Genomic DNA, 20,837 nt, shown 5'->3' on the forward strand with positions numbered 1-20,837 from the left:
TCTATCCTAGCCCATAATAAAATCATGGACAATCAAATTGCACAACTTTCATCTACACTACAATCCCGTCAGCAGGGAGCTCTACCATCACAACCTATCCATCCTACAGATCATGCCAACGCAATCACTCTAAGGAGTGGTTCACATTATGATGGACCTCCTAGGCCAAAGGAAGATAGACCAGTTCCTGATCTAGATTCCTCTATACCAAACGCTAATCCCGCAGGGCTACAAATAGATACTAACCCTACTAATGTTTCTGTGCAGGGTAAATCGCAGGATAAGGGAGGAGATGTACAGAGCCCGGTTATCAAACTTCCATTCCCTAATAGACAACTGAAGAGTAAGCTTGATAAACAATTCGGTAAGTTTTTAGAGGTTGTGAAAAACCTGCAGGTAACAGTTCCTTGTACCGACTTAATCACTCAAGTTCCTGCTTATGCTAAATTTATGAAAGACATTCTGACTAGGAAAAGGGCCTTTAATGAAGTAGAAACTGTAGCTTTCACAGAGGAGTGTAGCGCTTTACTGCAAAACAAATCCCTTCCTTAATTAAAGGATCCCGGTAATTTTCTATCCCTTGTCATTTAGGGAATGTTTTTATTGATAAAGCTTTTTGTGATTTGGGTGCTAGTGTCAGTGTCATGCCGTCGTCTGTCTGTGCTAAACTTAATATGGGAGAATTAAAAGTTACTAATATAACTTTGCAAATGGCAGATCGTTCGGTAAAATACCCCTTGATGTTAAAAATGGTAAACTAACACTTTCTGTAGGTGACGACAATGTTACTTTCAATTTAGGGAAGGTTTTGAAAGGGCCTATGCTAGAGGAGAATTGTTTCTATATTGATGTAATTGATATAATGGATGATATTTGTGATGAAATCTTGCCACAAGTTCTTGCGAGAGATCCCCTAGAGGAAGTTCTCTGCGGGAATTTATCTAGAGACAATGCAAGAGTTTGGGGTAATGAGGTACAAGATATTGAAAAGGCTCTTTCCTTAAAAGAGTTAAGCCCCAAGGAAACAATGAAGGTAGTAAATTTAGTTTAGGAATCAAAACCTGCAGAGGTCAAGAAACCTGAGCTAAAACCTCTCCCTTCTCATTTAAAATATATTTTTCTCAATGAACAAAAACTATACCCCGTGATCATCAGTACTGCACTTACTGACCTACAAACTTCCCAACTTCTAGGGGTTCTTAAAACCCATAAGAAAGCATTTGGGTACAGTATTGATGAGCTCAAGGGTATTAGTCTTGATTTTTGTATGCATATGATACATCTAGATGACAACTATAAGCTCTGCATTCAACCCCAACGAAGATTAAATCCCAATATGCAGGAAGTAGTCAAGAAGTAGGTTATGAAATTACTTGATGCAGGTATTATCTATCCTATTTCTGACTCCAAATGGGTAAGTTCTGTGCAGGTAGTGCCAAAAAAGGGTGGGATAACTGTGATAACAAATGAAAAAAATGAATTAATTCCCACTAGAACTGTAACAGGGTTGCGTATGTGCATTGATTATCGTAGATTAAATATCTCCACTAAAAAGGACCACTTCCCTCTTCCCTTTATAGATCAAATGCGTGAGAGGTTAGCTAATCATAAATTCTTTCGGTATTTGGATGGGTATTCGGGATTTTTCTAAATTCCGATTCACCCTGAAAATCAGGAGAAGACTACTTTTACATGCCCCTATGGCACTTTTGCATATTGTAGAATGCCTTTTGGTTTATGTAATGCACCCGCTACCTTTCGACGTTGTATGTTGAGCATTTTTTTTTTCTGATTTCATAGAGTCTATTATGGAAGTCTTCATGGATGATTTTAGCGTGTATGGTTCTTCGTTTAGATGTGAAGAGTGCAATTTAGTTCTAAATTGGGAAAAATGTCACTTTATGGTGACAGAGGGAGTAGTTCTTGGTCGTATTGTATCTGATAAGGGCATACAAGTAGACAAAGCTAAGATATTAGTGATTGAGCAATTACCTCCCCCAGTTAATGTTAAGGGAGTTAGAAGTTTCTTGGGTGATGCATGGTTTTATCGCCATTTTATTAAAGATTTTTGTAAAATTGCTAAACCACTAACTCGGCTGTTGCTCAAGAATGCTCCTTTTATTTTTACTGACGAGTGTCTTGAGGCATTCAACAGGATTAAGCAGGCTTTGATATCGGCACCCATCATATGTGCTCCCGATTGGAACCTTCCTTTCGAGATCATGTGTGATGCAAGTGACTTTGGGCTAGGAGCCGTGCTCAGACAGAGAAAGAACAAGGTTTTGCATGCTATTTATTATGCAAGCAAAACCTTGGATGAAGCTCAAGTCAACTATGCCACTACGGAAAAGGAGTTTCTTGCTGTTATCTATGCTTTAGAAAAATTTAGATCATATCTTGTTGGTTCTAAAGTTATTGTTTTTACCGACCATGCAGCATTGAAGTACTTGATAGCTAAGGCGGAATCAAAGCCAAGGCTACTCAGATGGGTTCTTTTTCTCCAAGACTTCAACATTGAAATAAAAGATAAAAAGGGAGCAGAGAACGTAGTGGCAGACCACTTGTCATGAATCAGGTATGATGAGGGTAAGGATTCTCTTCCTATAGATGATTCATTCCCTAATGACAACCTGTATACATTTGTAGGGCAACACCCTTGGTATACGGACTTTGCTAATTATTAATTGGGTGGTACTCTACCTCCTGACTTGTCCTACCAACAGAAAAAGAAATTCCTTTCTGATGTTAAACATTATTTTTGGGATGATCCTTTTATGTTTCGTGAGTGTGCAGATGGATTATTTCACAGGTGTGTTCCCGAATGGGAAGTTCATGGCGTTCTTACTGGTTGTCATACCTCACCTAATGGAGGACATCATGGCCCCACTAAAACGGTGGCTAAGATTAATGAGTCAGGCTGCTATTGGCCCACTATGTTTAAGGATGCTAACACTTTTGTGTAGGCTTGTGACTCTTGCCAGAGGACTGGCAACATTTCGCGAAGGTATGAGATGCCCCAAACCGGGATTCTTAAAGTCGAAATATTTGATGTTTGGGGTATTGATTATATGGGGTCGTTCCCATCTTCCAATGGGAATTGCTACATACTCGTAGCCGTCGATTATGTGTCCAAGTGGGTAGAGGCCATAGCTTCAACAACAAACGATGCCAAGGTAGTCATCAAGCTCTTCAAGAAGACAATATTTCCAAGGTTTGGTGTTCCACGGGCAATTATTAGTGATGGAGGTACTCACTTCCACGAAAGTCAATTGGATAACCTCCTTAAGAAGTATGGTGTATATCATAGAACCGGGCTTAGTTACCACCCTCAAACTAGTGGTCAAGTTGAGGTCTCTAATAGGTAAATCAAGGCGATCCTAGAAAAGGTAGTAGCCAAGTCAAGGAAAGATTGGAGTATGAAGTTTGATGAAACACTTTGGGCATACCGAACGGCATTCAAGACACCAATAGGTACTTCGCCTTATAGATTAGTTTATGGTAAGGCATGTCATCTTCCCGTGGAGTTGGAGTGCAAAGCTTTTTGGGCGATCAAGGAGCTTAACATGGACTCTAAGGTCGCGGGTAAGAGAAGACTCCTCCAACTCAATGAGTTAGATGAGTTTAGATTGTTCGCATATGATAGTGCGCGAATCTACAAGGAGAAGACAAAGAAGTGGCATGACAAGAGGATCTTACCAAGAGAGTTTGCACTGGGTGATAAGATTCTTCTCTTCAATTCTAGATTAAAGATTTTCCCAGGAAAGTTGAAGTCTAGGTGGTCCGGTCCCTTCACTGTCACAAGGGTGAACAAATTTGTTCAGTAGAGTTGGTCAATCACAAGGGTGAAGAGTTTAAGGTAAATGGCCAACGATTGAAAGTGTATCATGAGGGCGCTACTAGTGGAGATGTGGAGGAAACCCTCCTAACTCCACTTCCAACCTGAGCATCCAGGTGGTAAGAAGGTCGTGCGGGACCTAGATAAACCAGCGCTTTGCGGGAGGCAACCCGTATTTCTTGCTTTCTAGACTAGTTTTCCTTTTTCTTTATTTTTATTTTTATTTTAGAGAGGCGAGGAGAGTGAAATTTTACCTTTTATAAGTGTTTTTGTACAGGTATGGATTTGAGAGGTAAAGAGACTTAGAAAAAATTTGAAGACGAAAAGAAATCGAAGAAGAAGCTAAAAGAATCCGACTGGGCACGGGCCCGATTGGTCGGAGCTCGCCCGATCGGGCGCGAAATCGAGGAAAATTTCAGCTCTTAATTCGCCCGATTGGGCGAGGCTGCCCGATCGGGCGCGAAACTAGAGTTGGAAATTGGAGCTTAATTCGCCCGATCGGGCGCGCAACTAGAGTTGGAAATTGAAGCTTAATTCGCCCGATCGGGCGCACTTTTGTGGAAAATCGAGTTAAGTAAAAGATATTTCGGGCAAAGCTCGCCCGACCGGGCGAGTGAAAAGGCGAAATTTTACTTCGTATTCGTGCCCGATCGGGCGGAGCTCGCCCGATCGGGCGCGCAACCACACATCTGGAATTCAGCTTAATTCGCCCGATCGAGCGAGGCTTGCCCGATCGGGCGCGCCTATTTTTGGTCGTCCCTTATATTCCTTTCCCCTTCTTTCTTTCCTCACTTTCTTCTTCTTTCCTCTTCTTCATTACTACTTTCTCTCTCTAAAACCTCCATTCTCACACCTTCAAACTCTCTTATTTTCAAGATCTCCTCCAATTCTTCCATCAAAACTCAAATATTTTTGCATATTCTTAATCCTTTCATCTTTCTCTACAATCTACACCAAATTTCTACCACTTTCTCTCAATTTTTATCAAAACCTAAGAGAGAGCAAGCTTCAATTCCTACCATTTCTCATAAACAATGGCTCTTCAAAGATCTAGGACTATAAGGGGGGAAAGCACAAGGCAACAAGCGCCTAGAATTAACCCGAAGTTGAAAGTTCTGGGATGGGAGAGGGTGGTCATCACCACCGAAGAGCAAAAGCAAAGGATGATCAATCTCACGTCACGGCAGGTAGTTCCTACACATTTTGTTCATCACCCCACCCTTGCTAAATTAGGAATTGATAAACCCGTAAAAAAGTTGTTTAAAGGAATTGGCATGAGTGGTTTATTTAACTTGCACTATGATACTTATGACAATTTGACCTTTGAATTTATTTCTAGTTTTAATGTCATAAAATCTAATGCTTTGATTTCTCATGTTCAATTTAGATTACTTAATAATGATGTTAGATTGCCTTTGAAAGAATTTTGCAAATTATTTGAGTTAAAATCGGATAGACCAATTAAACCTCCCCAAGACAACATTGCCGTTGTCTATCAATCCTTTACGGGGGATGCAAACTTGAACCTCCAACATGCCAAGGGCACTTAGATACAACATCCCATGCCAAAGTTTTGGCAACGGTTTGTTGGCCTTTCCATCTTTGGGAGGCATGAACCCGCCAACACTACTACTTTTTTTATCTATTGCAACCCCTAATTCCGTTGCATTAGGAATCATAGCCGCTAACCGAGTATCCTGTGTACTTTTTTGCAACATGAGAGGGACCTTTTGATAACCACAAAATATGGTCCGGGATATTATCATGGCCATCTTTAAGAATCAAATCAACTTTCTCCCTAAACCAATCCATGAAATCCTTGCTATGGTCTTGAGCACTATTCCATTTTTTTTTTCCTTTTACCACTGACACAAATCTTGTGCTCACTGTAAAAAAAAAATATTTCTCTTACTAACGCACTAGAGTTAGAATAAAGACATTTTACAAAAAAATATTAATAAACCTAAATTTTTATTACAAATCTTACCTTATATATTTCTCAACTTCCTCACAATGACAATTGAACAAGACATAACGATGTGCTTGTGCCTAAGTATTGCGATCAATTATGTTTCCAAGATTTTTTTTCTCCGAGGTCCTTCCTTTTCCTTTGATAGGATGTCCTACCTTAGGGAAAAATTATTTTGAGGTACCACACTCATTAACTTCAGGTGTGGCTTTGCTTGATCGTTTAAAAAATCTAGCTATGAAAGCAACACATTCTTTAACTTGGTTTCCTTCTGCCATTGAGCCTTCTGGACGAGCCTTGTTTCGAACATCTTGTTTCATTTCATGAAGATTCCTCTCAATTCCATACATACACCTTGAACTCACAGGTCCACCCAACTTAATTTGGTCAACCAAGTGTATGGGTAAATGATCCATTATATCAAAAAAAGCAGGTGGAAAATCCTCTCAAGTAGGCATAGAGTTTCAACTATCTCAGATTGCAATTTGTCAAGATCTCGAGGATCAATAGTTTTACTCCATATACCTTTGAAAAAAGCAGAAAGTCTTATCAAAGGACTAGCAACATCTTTGGGTAATGTTGTCTTCACAGCAATTGGAAGAAGATAATTCATCATAAAATGAGCATCATGACTTTTGTAGCCAGCTATTTTCCTTTCTCCAACTTGCACACAACGACTAAGGTTGGTAGCATAACCTTGAGGAAGCTTAGCATTTTTTATAACCTGACAGAACTTACGCTTTTGCTCCAATGACATCCAAAAGCGAGATCTTGGAAATTCTTCACTACCATCTTCCAATTCAATTGGTTGAAGCTCTGGCATCAAATTAAGTTCTACCAAATCTCGACGAGCACTCACATTATCCTTGGTCTTCGGAGAAATGTCTAATAATGTCCCAATGATATTATCAAAGAAAGTTTTCTCAATATGCATTACATCAAGATTATGGCGATTAGAGCAATGCTTCCAATATGGTAACTCAAAAAATATAGGTATCTTTCTCCACGGATTCGGATCATCCACATCACGCCTTGGTTTCTTTTGCTTCTTTCCGAATGCATTTGGAAAATCACGCAACATATTCTCAATATCAATTCCATTCAATGGAATAGGTTGACATCTTTCCTCAAGTTTTTCGTCAAAATTCCTCTTATCATGACACCAAGGGTGAGATGGATCCAAAAATCTACGATTTGCCCTATACACAGTCTTACCACTACAAGGCAACCACTCGGAATCTATTTCATAATGACATTCAGGGCATGCCAAGTATCCTTTTGTGCTCCACCCAGATAACATTTCATAACCGGGAAAATCACTCACGGTAGTCATCAATGATACATGCATGTCAAACCTTTGATTAGTCGAAGCATCATAAGTTTCCAACCCAAACTCCCACAAATCCTTCAAGTCCTTGATAAGTGGCTGCAAATATATGTCAATGTCATTGCCAGGGGAAGACGGGCCGAGAATTAGCAAGGCTAGCATCAAAAACTCACGCTTCATAATCATCCAAGGAGGCAATTTATAATTAATCAACATAACTAGCCATGTACTATGGACAATGCTCATTGAATTGAATGGGCTAAATCCATCTGTGGCTAACCCAAGCCTCACATTGTGTGGGTCATCAGCAAACTTTGGGTATAAAGAATCAAATTCCTTCCAAGATTGACCATCAACAGGATGATGTAAGAGATGATCATTTTCACGCCCATCAGCATGCCAAGTCATGTATTTCGCCGTCTCTTGACACAAAAATAGTCGTTGAAGCTTTTTCTTGATTGGAAAGTACCTAAGAATCTTTTGAGGAATCCTATAGGTTTTTCCATTTTCATTTTGTATGTCATTCTCGGTGTCATTTGCTTTCCATCTTGGCGTCTCACAAACATGGCAGCTTGTTGCATTTTCATGCTCTTCCCAATATATCATGCAATCATTTGGGCACGCATCTATCTTAGTGTAATCCAACCCCAACACTTTCAGAACACTTTTTGCTTCATTAAAAGAAGCTGGCAGTTTCGCATTAGGTAACACCTCCCTTATAAGATCCAATATATCTCCAAAAGCAACATTAGTTAGCTTATGATCACACTTCAAAATAAAAAGTCGGATCATGAAGGAAAGTTTTGAATGATTTTTACAACCAGGGAACAATTCTTCCTGGCCCTCTTCAACTAACTTGAAAAACTTTTTTTGCCTCGTCATTTGGCCCTTTTCTAAAAGCATCACGTGCATCATGCAACAATTCTACTATGTCATCATTAAAATCATTTGGGGGTTGACCCTTCTTCATTATCCAAAACAGTTTGTTCCCTTTCAAAGTTGATCCCTAACTCTGATAACTTATCCGTTCGTGGAACAAAACCATTACAAATAAGGTGATCTCTCACAACACCTTCATGACGCCAAAAACGATAATGACAACTTTCACAAGGACAACAAATTTGATTTCCTTGAGACTTAGAAGCAAAAGCCTTTTGTACATATTAATCTACTCCCCGTTCATATTCATCACTCCATTTGGCAAACATCCACCACTCTTTAGTTCCACTATCCATACCTTTGGGTAAAAATTAAGAGGGTTATTTTACTTAATTTTAACAATAAAAACATTTAATCAATTCACTAAGAATTAAGAGAGTCACTTTAATCAATTAGAAAGAACAGACAGTAAATCTGCTTTACAACAACCAGGAAGAAAGAGGACTAGTCTAAACATAAACTTCTGCTCCACAATTTAAATTGTAGCCATGACTCATGAGTTGTGATACATAAGAGCATTTTCACACATACATTTCCATGAGAAATAAATATTTTATTCAAAAATAAAAATATATCATAAATCGTCAACAAATTACCAATATAATCTCTATGGACATAGCAGCATAGGTAGTAAATAAATTTGGGAGAAAAGGGGAAGATTTTAAACCATCTCACATCACATCAGTCTACAAAGAAGGTACAATGTATCTAGCTGACTAAAAACTAAACAAAAATAAAGTAACATGCAAATCTTCCATACTTTGAAATGAAAATTACAAACTAGAATGTCTGGAACAGAAGTTGATCAATGTTCGGGTTTTTCCAATAATGATATGAGGATAAATTAATGAAAAATCAGGGAAGTACCACAACACCGTCCTACCCCAGAAATATACATGCTCTCAAGATATCACGTATACCTTTATCTACCAATAGCAGAAACAAGTACAGCTACGACTCCAACTTCACGGGCAATCTCAAGATATTATCGACCAAAAGGTACTAAGAAAACCCCTGAACTTTGATATTAGCACTATATACGGTAATATCATTTTTCTTTATAGTTTAAGCCATTTAATTCCTTTCTTGATAAGTTAAAGGGAAAACAAAAGGAGGGCTATAAGCCAAACCAGATAAATAGAGCACCAAAGATATTATATAAATAGAGCACCCAAAATATTATGTACAAAAACAAAGAAGCTCAAAACGGAATCACTGAACCCAGATGAACATCAATCTGATACTCAAACCCTTTAATCATCTTATTTACAAGTACACATTCAAAACAGAGAAATTGCATGAGTTGCACCGAAAATTCAGCACATATATCATCAACAAAAAAAAAACAACTAATCACATGAAACACAAAGGCAATAAGATATGCTGTAAGAGATTGTTAATGACCTATTGCATCGAAGGAGTCCCTCTCATCATATCAATGTTGGGTAATTTCAATACTGCTAAAAGAAACCCATTAAATCCGAGAATCAAATAAAGGACAAACATATTAGCTAGAGAGAGAAAAGCTAGAGAGAGAAGCTCTGATCTGTGATCTGTGATCTGCATGATAGTCTGATATGAGGTTGGTTTCTCACTCAGCTCTGATTATCATGGCTAAGAAGAAGAAACAAGCTACTCCACTCCCTCGATCTCCTGCTTTTGGATCTCTCTCCTCTACTGATCTCAATCGATTGAAGAACTTGATTGTGAACACTATCCCTGAGGTTGAGTGAAACTGAGCTGGTTTCTCCACCAGCTCATCTAGTCCATCCATCAGGAGGAAGGATTACTAAGGCTGAACTGAAAATTCTTAAGGATTCCTTTGCTGCTACTCAGTTGCAGAAATCCAATGAAGGGGTTCCTAGGGTTTCCCCGGTTACTGTTCCATTGCTGGAAGCTACGAGTGTGCAACCAAATGATGCGATTCCGGTTGTTTCTGGGTCTACTTGTCATCCTGAACACCCTGGATCATCAAATCAAGCCAAGAATTCTGAGAACTGGTCGAGTTTGTTTCGAGGTTAACTGACTGCTAAGGATGCTGCTCTAAACTTTGTGGCGCCTATTTTGAAGAGTGGCAAACCTGTAGCTCAAATACAAGTAGAGGAGATCGCAGCAGGTAACTCTAAATGGTTCAATGCAATTATCTTCTATGTTGTTGGTTTTTATCCCACAATTGCTGCTGTTCATAAGTTCATTGCCCAAAACTGGATTAATTTTGCTAAGCCTGAAATTTTTTAGCATGATGATGGTTATTTTATAATCAATCTGTGTTCAAGTGTTGATAAGAATGATGTTCTAAGTTCAGGACCTCATAAGTTTCATAATAAGCCTGCTATTGTTAAGCCATGGACTGATAAGTTCAATTTTCAAGCTGCGATACTTAGAACTATGCCTTTATGGGTTAGATTTCCCAATTTGCCATTGAATTGCTGGGGTGCTGATACTTTAAGTAGAATTGGTAGTACAATTGGGGTGCCCTTGTTTGCTGATGAATGTACTACTAGGAAACTCAGAGTTTCCTTTGCTAGAGTGCTTATAGAAGTTGATATAACTAGAACACTCCCTACTAGTGTTACTGTTGAAAGCCCTGTGGGTGAAACACTTGAGTTGAAAGTTCATTTTGAATGGTCTCCACCCTTTTATAAGAAGTGTGACAAAGTGGGGCATAACTGTGCTGCTCCTAAGGCTAAGCCTATTCATAAACACGATGTAGCTCAGCCAGTTAAACCCACACAAGAGAAGATCTGGGTTCAGAAGCAACCCGTTCTAGTTCCTGCTGCTGAATAGGATCAGGGAAAGGATCAAACTGCTGATGTTGAGCCTATTATTACCCCTGCTCATACTTCTTTTGCTGCTTTTTCGGATGATGATTGGAGAGTGGTAAGCAAAAGAGCTAGGTCTCATGCTATAGCTACTCATCAGAATGCTCCTAGAACTAATAATGCTTACTCTGCTCTGCTGGAAGATGAGATTGCTGAAATAATTCCAAACAGGGGTGATGGTAATCCCTCTCTAGTGCCATGATTATTACAACCTGGAATATTAGGGGTCTAAATGACCCTAATAAGGTGACTGTTGTTAAGCAGTTACTTAATGATCATTCTATTGATGTTATGGCTATTCTTGAAACTAAAGTTAAGTTGCAGAAGTTTGAAGCTATGAAAAAGAAATTTGGAAGAGTTTGGGAGTGGGTTTGTAATTATACTTACTCTCCCAAGGGTAGGATCTGGGTTGGCTAGAGACCAAATGTTGTGTCCCTGGATATTAATGCAGTTGATGAACAATTCATTCATACAGTTATCACTACTAAAGATTTACATCATCAGGTTGCCTGCACTTTTGTCTTTGGCCTGTATTCCATTCAGCATAGGTCTTCTATGTGGGCTGGAATCAAAGCTTTAGGTAATATTCAATTACCCTGGATTTGTATTGGTGATTATAATTCTATCCTCTCTTCAGAAGATAGGTTTAATGGTAATCCAGTCACTGATTATGAAGTTAAGGATTTCAAGGGCTTTGTGCTTGACTTTGAGCTTGTTGAAATTAAGAGTAAGGGCTCCTTCTATTCCTGGAATAAAAAAGGTCTTGGTATGGATAGAACTCCTTCTAGAATTGATAGAGGGTTGGTCAATGAGGCTTGGTTGTTGGCTTATGGTCAGACTGAGGCAATTTACCTTCCTCCCTCTCGCTCAGATCACTGCCCTGTTCTAGTTGATATTACTCATTCAATTGCTTGAAAAGGCAAGCCTTTTAGATTTCTAAATTGTCTTGCTTCTCATCAGGAGTTTCTTGCATTTGTGTCTTCTCATTGGGATATTGCTGTTACTGGGAATCATATGTTGCAGGTTTGGAAGAAATTGAAGTCTGTCAAAACTGGCCTTAAGTTTCTAAACACTAAGCATTTTGCTAAAGTTACTGATAGACTAGAAGAAGCTAGACTCTCTTTAGCTGAGATTCAGTCCCAGTTAGCAGAGGATCTTACTAATATTTCTCTCCAAGCTCAGGAAGCTACTAGAATTAAAGAAGTGAAATATTGGATGAATACTTATGAGAGTATTTTAAAGCAGAAATCTAGAATGGATTGGATCAAGCTTGGAGACTCTAATTCTCATTATTTCTTTTCTGTTCTTAAGCAAAGGTAGAATAGGAATAGAATTGACTCCATTTACAATACTGATGATATTCTGCTTAAGGATCCTGTTATGGTGCAAGATGAAATCATTGGCTTTTATAAGAAGTTGCTGGGGTCTGCTGCTAGTACTTTACCATCTGTTGATATTGCTGTGGTTAGGGCTGGGAAACATCTTACTTCTGAGGATATTGCTAATCTTTCTTCTCCTGTTTCTCACTCTGATATTAATCATGCTTTGGCTAGTATTGGAGATGATAAAGCCCCTAGTATAGATGGGTTTAATGCTGTGTTTTTCAAGAAAGCTTGGAATCATGTGAAAACTGATATTTTCAAAGCTGTTATGAATTTCTTTGACACTGGTGTGATAGAGAAGTCTTGGAGATGTACTAATCTCACTTTGGTCCCAAAAATTCAGAACCCTTCTTATACAAAAGATTACAGACCTATAGCTTGTTGTACTCTAGTTTATAAATTGATCTCTAGGGGCATTACTGCTAGATTAGCAAAAGTTGTTGGGTCAGTTGTGAATGATGCTCAAGCTGGTTTTATACCTGGGAAGCACATTGCTGACAACATAATGCTTGCTACAGAATTGATTAAAGGGTATTCTCATAAATATGTTACCTCTAGATGTATGTTGAAGATAGACTTAAGGACAACTTATGACTCTGTGGAATGGAGCTTCCTTAAAACTATGCTGGGTGAGCTTGGTTTTCCTAACAAGGTTATTAATTGGATTATGGGGTGCATTACTTCTGTCTCTTACTCAGTTATGATCAATGGTTACCCTTCTACTCCCTTTCAGGCAAGGAAAGGGCTAAGGCAAGGTGATCCCATGTCCCCTTTCCTCTTTGCTCTATGTATGGAATATCTTTCTAGGTGTCTGCAGGACATGACTAAGAATCCAGATTTTAACTTTCATCCTAGGTGTTAAAAACTTGGGATTACCCATTTGATGTTTGCAGATGATCTTTTGCTGTTTGCTAGAGCTGATTTATGTTCTGTTCAGCTTCTTTTCAAGGCTTTTCAGAAATTTTCTATGGCTTCAGGATTATCTACAAATCTGGATAAAAGTGATGCCTATTTTGGAGGTATCGTAGATCCAGAGAGAGTTGAGCTTCAGCAAGTTCTTGGGATGGCTAATGGCTCTTTGCCTTTTAGGTACGTTGGTGTACCTCTTTCTTTTAAAAAGCTCACTATCTCAGATTGTAGGCCTTTAATTGAAAAGGTTACATGCATAATTGACACTTGGGCTATTAAACACTTATCTTATGCTGGAAGACTTCAATTGGTTAAAAGTGTCTTGTTTGGAATCCAAGCTTTTTCGGCTCAAATTTTTGTGTTGCCAAAGAAAATTCTCAAGGAAATTGAGTCCAGATTTAGATGTTTCTTATGGACTGGGAAAGGTAACCCCACAAAGAAAGCTTTAGTGGCTTGGAGATTTATGTGCTTACCTAAGTCTTGTGGTGGCTGGAACTCAACTTCTTTAGAAGAATGGAACAAGGATGCTATTACCAAGATACTTTGGGATCTTGCTTGTAAATCTGACAATCTATGGGTTAAATAAGTTCACATATACTATTTTGTTGGGAAGAATTTGTGGACTGCTCCTATTCCCAAAAAAGCTTCTTGGATTTTGAAAAAGATCCTTGCTTCTAGAGATATTTGAACAGCATAGGTGGATGGTCAAATGTTACTGTATATGGTAAAATGTAGATTAAAAAGCTTTACAGTATCATCAAACCTCATGGTCCTAAGGTTCCCTGGAAGAGAATCATTTGTAATAATCAAGCTTCTCCAAAAAGCATTTTTATCACTTGGCTTGCTGTATTGGGCAGACTGGTTACTAAAGATAGGTTGTTGGCCTGGAAAATCCACTTTGATCCTTGCTGTTTCTTCTGTAATAGTGCAAATGAAACTGTGAGCCACTTGTTTTTTTTATTGAAATTACTCTAAAGTAATTTGGACTGTAATGTTACAGATCTTTGGGTTCAGTAGACCTGTGCTAAGTTTTTCTGCTGAGTTGGCTTGGATTTCAAAGTATTGCAGAAAGAATGATGTTAGAAGTAAACTTATTGTCATGTGCTTCTCTGAGATTGTTTACAATATATGGCTGCAAAGGAACTCTTTGATGTTTACAGGCAACTGCAAACCAACTTCTGAGCTGATTAAGGAGATAATCTTTCTTGTTGCTTGCAGATGTAATAGCTCTGATAGGTATATGATGTATTCTATCTAGTTTTGTTGTCCTGGTCCTTGCTCTTAGTACCCTTCCTAGAAGGTGACTAAGTCTTGAGTCCAGTTAGTGTTTCTGGTTCTGCCTAGAACCCTTCCTAGAAGGTGGCTAGGCTGAACTGGATTCTAGTTTTTTTTTGTTTGTTTTGTTGGCTTTGTTGGGTTTGTGGTGTTTGGGTGTTACAGCTTAGCTTTATTGTAAGTTGTAATTCTTCTTTTGGTAATAAAATTCCTATTTACCAAAAAAAAAATCCGAGCATAATATACACCCCAAATTTCGAGCACAATATACACCAGAAAATCACAGCATTTTTTTCCAATATAATTGAAGCAAAAACAACTACAAATTCAACCAAACATAGCCCAACAATACATTGCATTTTTGCAATAAAATATAAGGAAAAAAACCATGAAATTCGAACTCAAAGATAAAGTAATTCCATGGCCTTAAATACAAATTCCCAAATACAACAATAACAATTTAAATTTTATATATCAAAATGCAACAACAAAATTTCGATTAAGAAATTTCAGAAATGAAAAACAGAGATTTTCGAGATATCAGCCACATGCAATAACAATTTAAATTTTATATATCAAAATGCAACAACAAAAATTTCGATTAAGAAATTTCAGAAATTTAAGAAATTTTATATACCTTGAAGGCGCTTGAACTCAATTTTGAGATATCAGCCACATGCAAGATGAAAATGGAGATTTTCGCCGCCTCTTGAGCAACCAGACGTCACCTGAAGTTCGCCACCTCTTGAGTTCCACCTTCGCCACTTCGCCACCTCTTGAGTAATTTCAGAAATGAAAATGGAGATTTGGGGAAAATTGAGAATTTAAAGTTTTTGAAAAATGGAGATTTGGGAAAAATTGAGAATTGGGGGAAAATGGATAATTCGGTGAAATGGAGAAAATGGAGAATTGGGGGAAGTAGCTCTTAGTGTATTGAAATGGAGAAAATGGAGAATTGGGGGAAGTAGCTCTTAGTGTATTGAAATAGAGAAGTATCAGATAGTGTACGAGAGAATTGGGGGAAATATTTCTTTTGATTTTTTTTTCTTATTTTTTGCCCTTGGAATAGTATAAAGGTTCAAAAATTTTGGGAAAAAAAAGTAGAGGGAAGCTGAAATTTTCAGCGCGCCTCCTATTTTTCCCATTACATAATCACTACCGTTGCAATAGCTTTCCCTTTTATTGATATATCTAGGCTGATACAACGGTTCATTATAGCCGTTGTAATAGATCTACCGTCCGTCGCAGTAGACTAATCTATTGCAACGACAATTAAATACCGTTGTATTAGCCTTTTTTAGGCCGTGGCAATAGATAAAAAATGTAGTAGTGCAATGTTAGGCGGGATGAACTAGAATTGTTAGGGTCATACATGATACCTAGGAGCGATAAGCTCAACATTGTCCATAAGATGGCCAACCACTTCCAAAGGGTGGCAAATGCGGCCGAGGCGGGTAGGTCTAGGGTACCCATTTATTTTGGTGGTCTAGTAACTCACATAGCGGTCAAACACCTTAACTTTGTCCCTAACAACGAAGGGAAGGTAGCCGGCCCAACTATTATGGACCTACCCTATTTAGGTGGCCTAAATGAGATAAATGTCATAAGAGGTGAAACTTGGTGGGTGATTCAAAGGGAATCGGGTAGAAAGGACAATGCTTTTACTTTGCCCAACCCCGCCTTGACCAAATTTGAGAAGGGGAAGCCTTCTTATACTTTTGAGATTAACGGTCAAGGTGAGGTACAACCACCTCACCCTTCACCACAACCCCACCAATCTCCCCTAGACCACTCCCCTCATCACCATTCACCACACTACCCACCACCTCCACCCTTCAGATATGACATTCCCACTTCCTCAACCAACTACAACATTGACCCCAACGCCCCTTATGACTTTTCGGCTTTTAGGAGCCTATTGGATAGGATTGAGGTGGGGCAAGGGAGAGTCGAGAGTATGGTTAGGGACTTGAACACTAGAGTTGGGTCTCTAGATAGACGGGTGGGGTATGTGGAGAGGAACGTCGGGAGGGGTTTGTACCCCATGTATGATGATTATGCACGTCAGGGGGCTATTCCCCCTGATTCACTTGTTCCCTATTGGTTCAAATATCCTCAAGGAGGATACACGGACCCAAGTGCTTACAGTACCTATGTGGACTACTCATCGGTCCATGGTTATGAGGCCGATGTTCCTTTTGGTGAGCTTGGGGGAATGTGGACCCTAACTACTTTGCAAGTGGTTCGGGTTATGGAGGTGGTGGTGCGAGCCATGGAGGAGCCGGTTCTATCCATGGAGGGGGCTATTCGAGGATGAACGAGGATGAGGAGTAGGCTACACTCCCAAGTCAATGAAGGCATTGCTTGATTTGGCTTGGGGGGTGATCTTTCGCTTGGTAATTCTCTTCCTTTTCTCTTTTATTTGATTTCTAGTATAGTTTTTATTTGGTTTCTAATGTAGATTTTATTGTTTTCCTTTATGAGAAAAATACAAAAAAATTAAAAAATAAAAAAATCCAAAAATACGTTCCAATGAATTGTAAATCATGCTTCCCTGTGCCCCTTACTTGAGAAAATTTGTTTTGATTCTTGGTTATTTATAATGAGCATTGTGGATTTGTTGGTCATGATTTGAAGTTTAATTGTTTGGATTCCTAAACATGCATCAATTTTGCCAACTATTTGTGAATATAGTGCTTGACTAGTTGATTTGGTTAGGAATGTGTGATAGTTCCATAGTTCCTTGTATGTCAATGAATTCGAGTATTGGTTTGCAACTATGAGTAGTGTTTCATGACTTATTATTATGCACTTGAGGAGGACGAAGGCGTTCATTCTTTGAGGTAGCCTTCAGAGTATTTAGATACATTTGTTCCCTTCTTGCTACCCATGTTGTTGCTTGTGCCATTTTATTGTTTATTTAGCCACAATACAAGCCTATATGAGCCCCATTGGTTACTAGTCCCAAGTTTTGTTTGGGGGAGCTACTAGTTGGTGAGGTGAGGGAGTTGTGATGTGCACATTATTTGCACAATGTGGGAATAAAAGAAGAGTGATTATTCTTTGATTTTATGATTGGAAAATATTGATATTTTGTGTTACAAAGTTGAAATTTCCAATATGAGTTAAAAAAGAAAAAAAAGAGCAAAAGGAAAAATTTTAATGCTCAAATGTTCTATTTGAAGGTTGTTCAAGAAAAAAAAACAAGAAAAAAATTACAAAAGAAAAAAAAGAAAGAAATTCAAGTTTGAAAAGAAAAAAAAAAGAGAATGAGTTCAAAGTTTGTATTTCACTCAAGTTCTACACTATCATATTTTTATGAGTGAATTTTGTAAGTAATGGGTTTGTTTATGTTGTTTGGAGTTGTATTTGGTGGTTTTTGTTGGAGTTAGTTATGTTGTTGGAGATGTATGATCATTATTTATTTTTGATCATGGGTTTGTTAGGATTTGGCTCTCTTATTGCATAGCTTTTCTCTCACATATTCCCAAATTTATCCTACCCTTTACCCTAGCCTTACATTACAAGCTTTAAAGACCTTCCGACCTTGTGCATAGAGTTGTGTAAATGTGAAAGTGTTGTTTATCAATGAAAGTTATGACTTGACATATTTCGAATCGACTAGTAGGTTGAGAGTTCATTGTTTTAAACACACGAGAGTGTGAGATGGGTGGGCATTGTTCACAATTAAAGGGGTTGGTTGGTGAGCGATCGAGTACATCTTTTACTCGCCACATAAATGAGAGTTGAGTGTGTGAGCACTAGTCTTGAATTCAATATGCTCTTGTGGTTTGCTCTATTTGACAATTGTTGGGGAGGAAGGGTGATTGGATGAATAAGATTGATTGATTGTTGAAGCATGTTCATTAGATTTGCCTTGAATCGTTTGTGCTTGATTTGATTATTGGGGTGAGGCATGTTTTATATGTTCATTGATGAGCTCTTTGCTTAGGGACAAGCAAAGGTTTGGCTTGGGGGAGTTTGATATGTCCATTTTATATAGTAATTTACCCCCGTCCCTTGGTCATAATTAGTAGTGTTTTTGGCTCTTTCAAGCCACTTTTATTGCTAATTGGTGTTTTCTTGTGTTTTCGTAGTCTTTGTTGAGTTTTGTAGGAAATTGCACCTTTGGAGCATTTTCTCGGGTTTTTCATGGAGCGACTACGGGAATTAGAAGAGCACGACCATCTTTGAAGCCCAAGGCCTGTTAGAGTCATCGAGCCGGTGATTAAGGGCTCGGTAATCAGGATACCGAGGTATTTGGACCGACTATTCAAGACCCGAAGAAGAAATCCGGATTGGGTCGAGGAATCAAGGCCGATCGAAGTCCAAGCCTCGAAGAGAAGCAAGCGCCCGATCGGGCGGTGCTGCTGAGAAGAGGCACAAAGAAAAATGCGCGCCCGATCGGGCGCGTGTTTTTATCAAACCTGATTAGTTTAGTTTTAATTTTTGTTTTGAGGAACGTTTAAGTACGATGTATGTACGTAATTTTTGTTAACCTTCTTTTTTAGATTTTCTCTCTCTACTTAGGATATTTTCCCTCTCTTAAATTCTCTCTCAACTCTTCTTCTTAATTACTTCCATTAATTCAGATTTCCTTTGGTAACAATTTCTTCTCCTTTAATTCCAGCTATTTCATTTACTCCTTTGATTATGTTTTGTTTTATTTTTTTGATTAGTTTAGTTATGACTATGTGTGAGTAGTTTCATTCTAGGGTGTATGGGGATCCATAATTAATATGAAGGGATAATTTGTTATTATTGATTACTGGTATTGCATGATAATTTCTTATTGAATTGTTTTAATTCTTTGCAATTAGATTATGAATCGAGCAGATGTAATTTGATTGTGAATGTTTAGCAATATTGAATTGATGAATCAAGCAGATGTTAATTTAATATTAAAGGCTATTTTTAATAGGAACTTAGATCTAGTAAATTGCGAGAGCCTGTTAGATCTATGTTGATTAATAAATTGCGAGAGCATGTTAATCATGTTATTTGTGCAATTTTAATTATTAATTATTATGTTTTTTCCCGGAATATTAATTATTGGTGAACCTGTGACCCTAGGCTTTCATATTATTGTTCCTTTTCTCCCTAAACTTATTCTTCGTAGTATAGAATTTATTCCCAAAAATATTGGTTACTTAGATAATTTAGATTATAATTGATGAGTGTCATTTATAGCACTCATAGGGTAGTCTTTTAGGGTTATTTATTTCCCCTTTTCATGCTTTCTTCTCTTATTTTTGGTCCTTTTTCCTTTAGTTTCTCTTTTTCCTCTTTTCTTTATGATTCTCGTGTTTTTATCGTGTTTTCCTTTATTTGGCTCTTTTTCCCTTTTATTTCCTTTCTTTGTTTACTTGTGTAGGTATTGTGAGAATCACTTTGGCAAAGGATTCAATTTGGGACCTTAATGATCAAGCAAGGAAGAAGCATTTGGCTAGAGAGGGCTTAGAGAGGCCTTGGAGAGGCCTCGGAGAGGTTTCCAAGGCAAATCCAGCAGGCCGCGGGCGCGGGTCTTCTTGCCGTGGGCGCGGGCCTATGTTACTCAAAATTGCCAAAACATGGCAGGAACTTGCCGCGGTTGCCCCGCTGGCTCTCCGCGAGCGCGGGTAAAATGGAGAGGCCGCTTCATTCAGAGAGACCGCGGCCCCCTGATCAGGCTTTGGGAGCAGGGGATTAGCCGCGGGCGCGGGTTTCACTGCCGCGGGCGAGGGTCTCTGTTGCCGCGGGCGCGGGGTCTGCCAAGATAGCCTGCGAAGGGTTCCGTACCCATTTCTCCGCGGGCGCGGGTCTATCGAGAGAGGGCGCGGGAGCTGCCGATTTCTTCTTTGCTTATAAATAGAATTGTATTTCCTTTTTGAAACCAACTTTTTGATAATTTTCATTAGCTTAGTTTTAGAGAGAGAATCTAGAGAGAAGTTAGAGAGAAGTTCTTGGTTTTGCATTTGTAACTCAACATTTGATCAATCAAGTTTGGATTTCTTCATTTTCAATCATCAATATTAGTGAGAATCTCTTCCTTCTTTCATCTTTTACTTACTTGATATTTGATTTTTGCTTGTTGCTTGTTCTTCTTTGGATTTGAATTTGATATTGTTGATTATTTTGATTTCTATTAGATTTTGATATAGAAATGAAGATTAAAGCAATATCTAGTTGTTTGTTCTTAAATTTCACCATGATTAGTGAGTAGATTAGTTGCTAGGGAAAGGGGGAAGCATGTTTGATTAATGAAATTGCTAGTTGATGCTCTTTGATTGATTGATTTGTTGCAATTAAATTGGTTGACATAGTTTTACATGTGATTGATTAGACTAGGAGTGATCAACCTATAAGATTAATCTAGATTGCATTGCAACTCTTAATGACA

General features: G+C 38.4%; 2 protein-coding genes across 2 annotated transcripts; one reads left to right on the forward strand and one right to left on the reverse strand.

The window, feature by feature from the left end:
• Positions 1 to 6,272: 6,272 nt before the first annotated feature.
• Positions 6,273 to 8,101, reverse strand: LOC145643012 (uncharacterized). Its single transcript, XM_081694176.1, has 3 exons — positions 7,988 to 8,101; positions 6,394 to 7,899; positions 6,273 to 6,329 (listed from the first exon to the last, which is right to left on the reverse strand). The coding sequence occupies exons 1-3, from the start codon at positions 8,099 to 8,101 to the stop codon at positions 6,273 to 6,275; spliced, it is 1,677 nt and encodes a 558-aa protein (XP_081550302.1).
• A 2,989-nt stretch (positions 8,102 to 11,090) lies between these two features.
• Positions 11,091 to 12,212, forward strand: LOC145643013 (uncharacterized). The gene is made up of 3 exons (XM_081694177.1): positions 11,091 to 11,265; positions 11,368 to 11,735; positions 11,853 to 12,212. The coding sequence occupies exons 1-3, from the start codon at positions 11,091 to 11,093 to the stop codon at positions 12,210 to 12,212; spliced, it is 903 nt and encodes a 300-aa protein (XP_081550303.1).
• Positions 12,213 to 20,837: the final 8,625 nt, after the last annotated feature.

This window comes from Chenopodium album, chromosome 8 (genome assembly GCF_948465745.1).
Source record: "Chenopodium album chromosome 8, dcCheAlbu1.1, whole genome shotgun sequence".
In the NCBI taxonomy this organism is placed as follows: domain Eukaryota; kingdom Viridiplantae; phylum Streptophyta; class Magnoliopsida; order Caryophyllales; family Amaranthaceae; genus Chenopodium; species Chenopodium album.

Bases quoted from the DNA above. Each gene is read 5' to 3' on its own strand.
- LOC145643012 (XM_081694176.1), bottom strand. From the start codon at position 8,101: ATGAAGAAGGGTCAACCCCCAAATGATTTTAATGATGACATAGTAGAA. The intron at 7,900-7,987 runs GTTAGTTGAAGA...TTTATTTTGAAG, and splicing joins AGGCAAAAAAAGTTTTTCAA to TGTGATCATAAGCTAACTAA. The intron at 6,330-6,393 runs GTGAAGACAACA...CTTTTTTCAAAG, and splicing joins ATTATCTTCTTCCAATTGCT to GTATATGGAGTAAAACTATT.
- LOC145643013 (XM_081694177.1), top strand. From the start codon at position 11,091: ATGATTATTACAACCTGGAATATTAGGGGTCTAAATGACCCTAATAAG. The intron at 11,266-11,367 runs GTAATTATACTT...TCATTCATACAG, and splicing joins AAGAGTTTGGGAGTGGGTTT to TTATCACTACTAAAGATTTA. The intron at 11,736-11,852 runs GCAATTTACCTT...GCTTCTCATCAG, and splicing joins TGGCTTATGGTCAGACTGAG to GAGTTTCTTGCATTTGTGTC.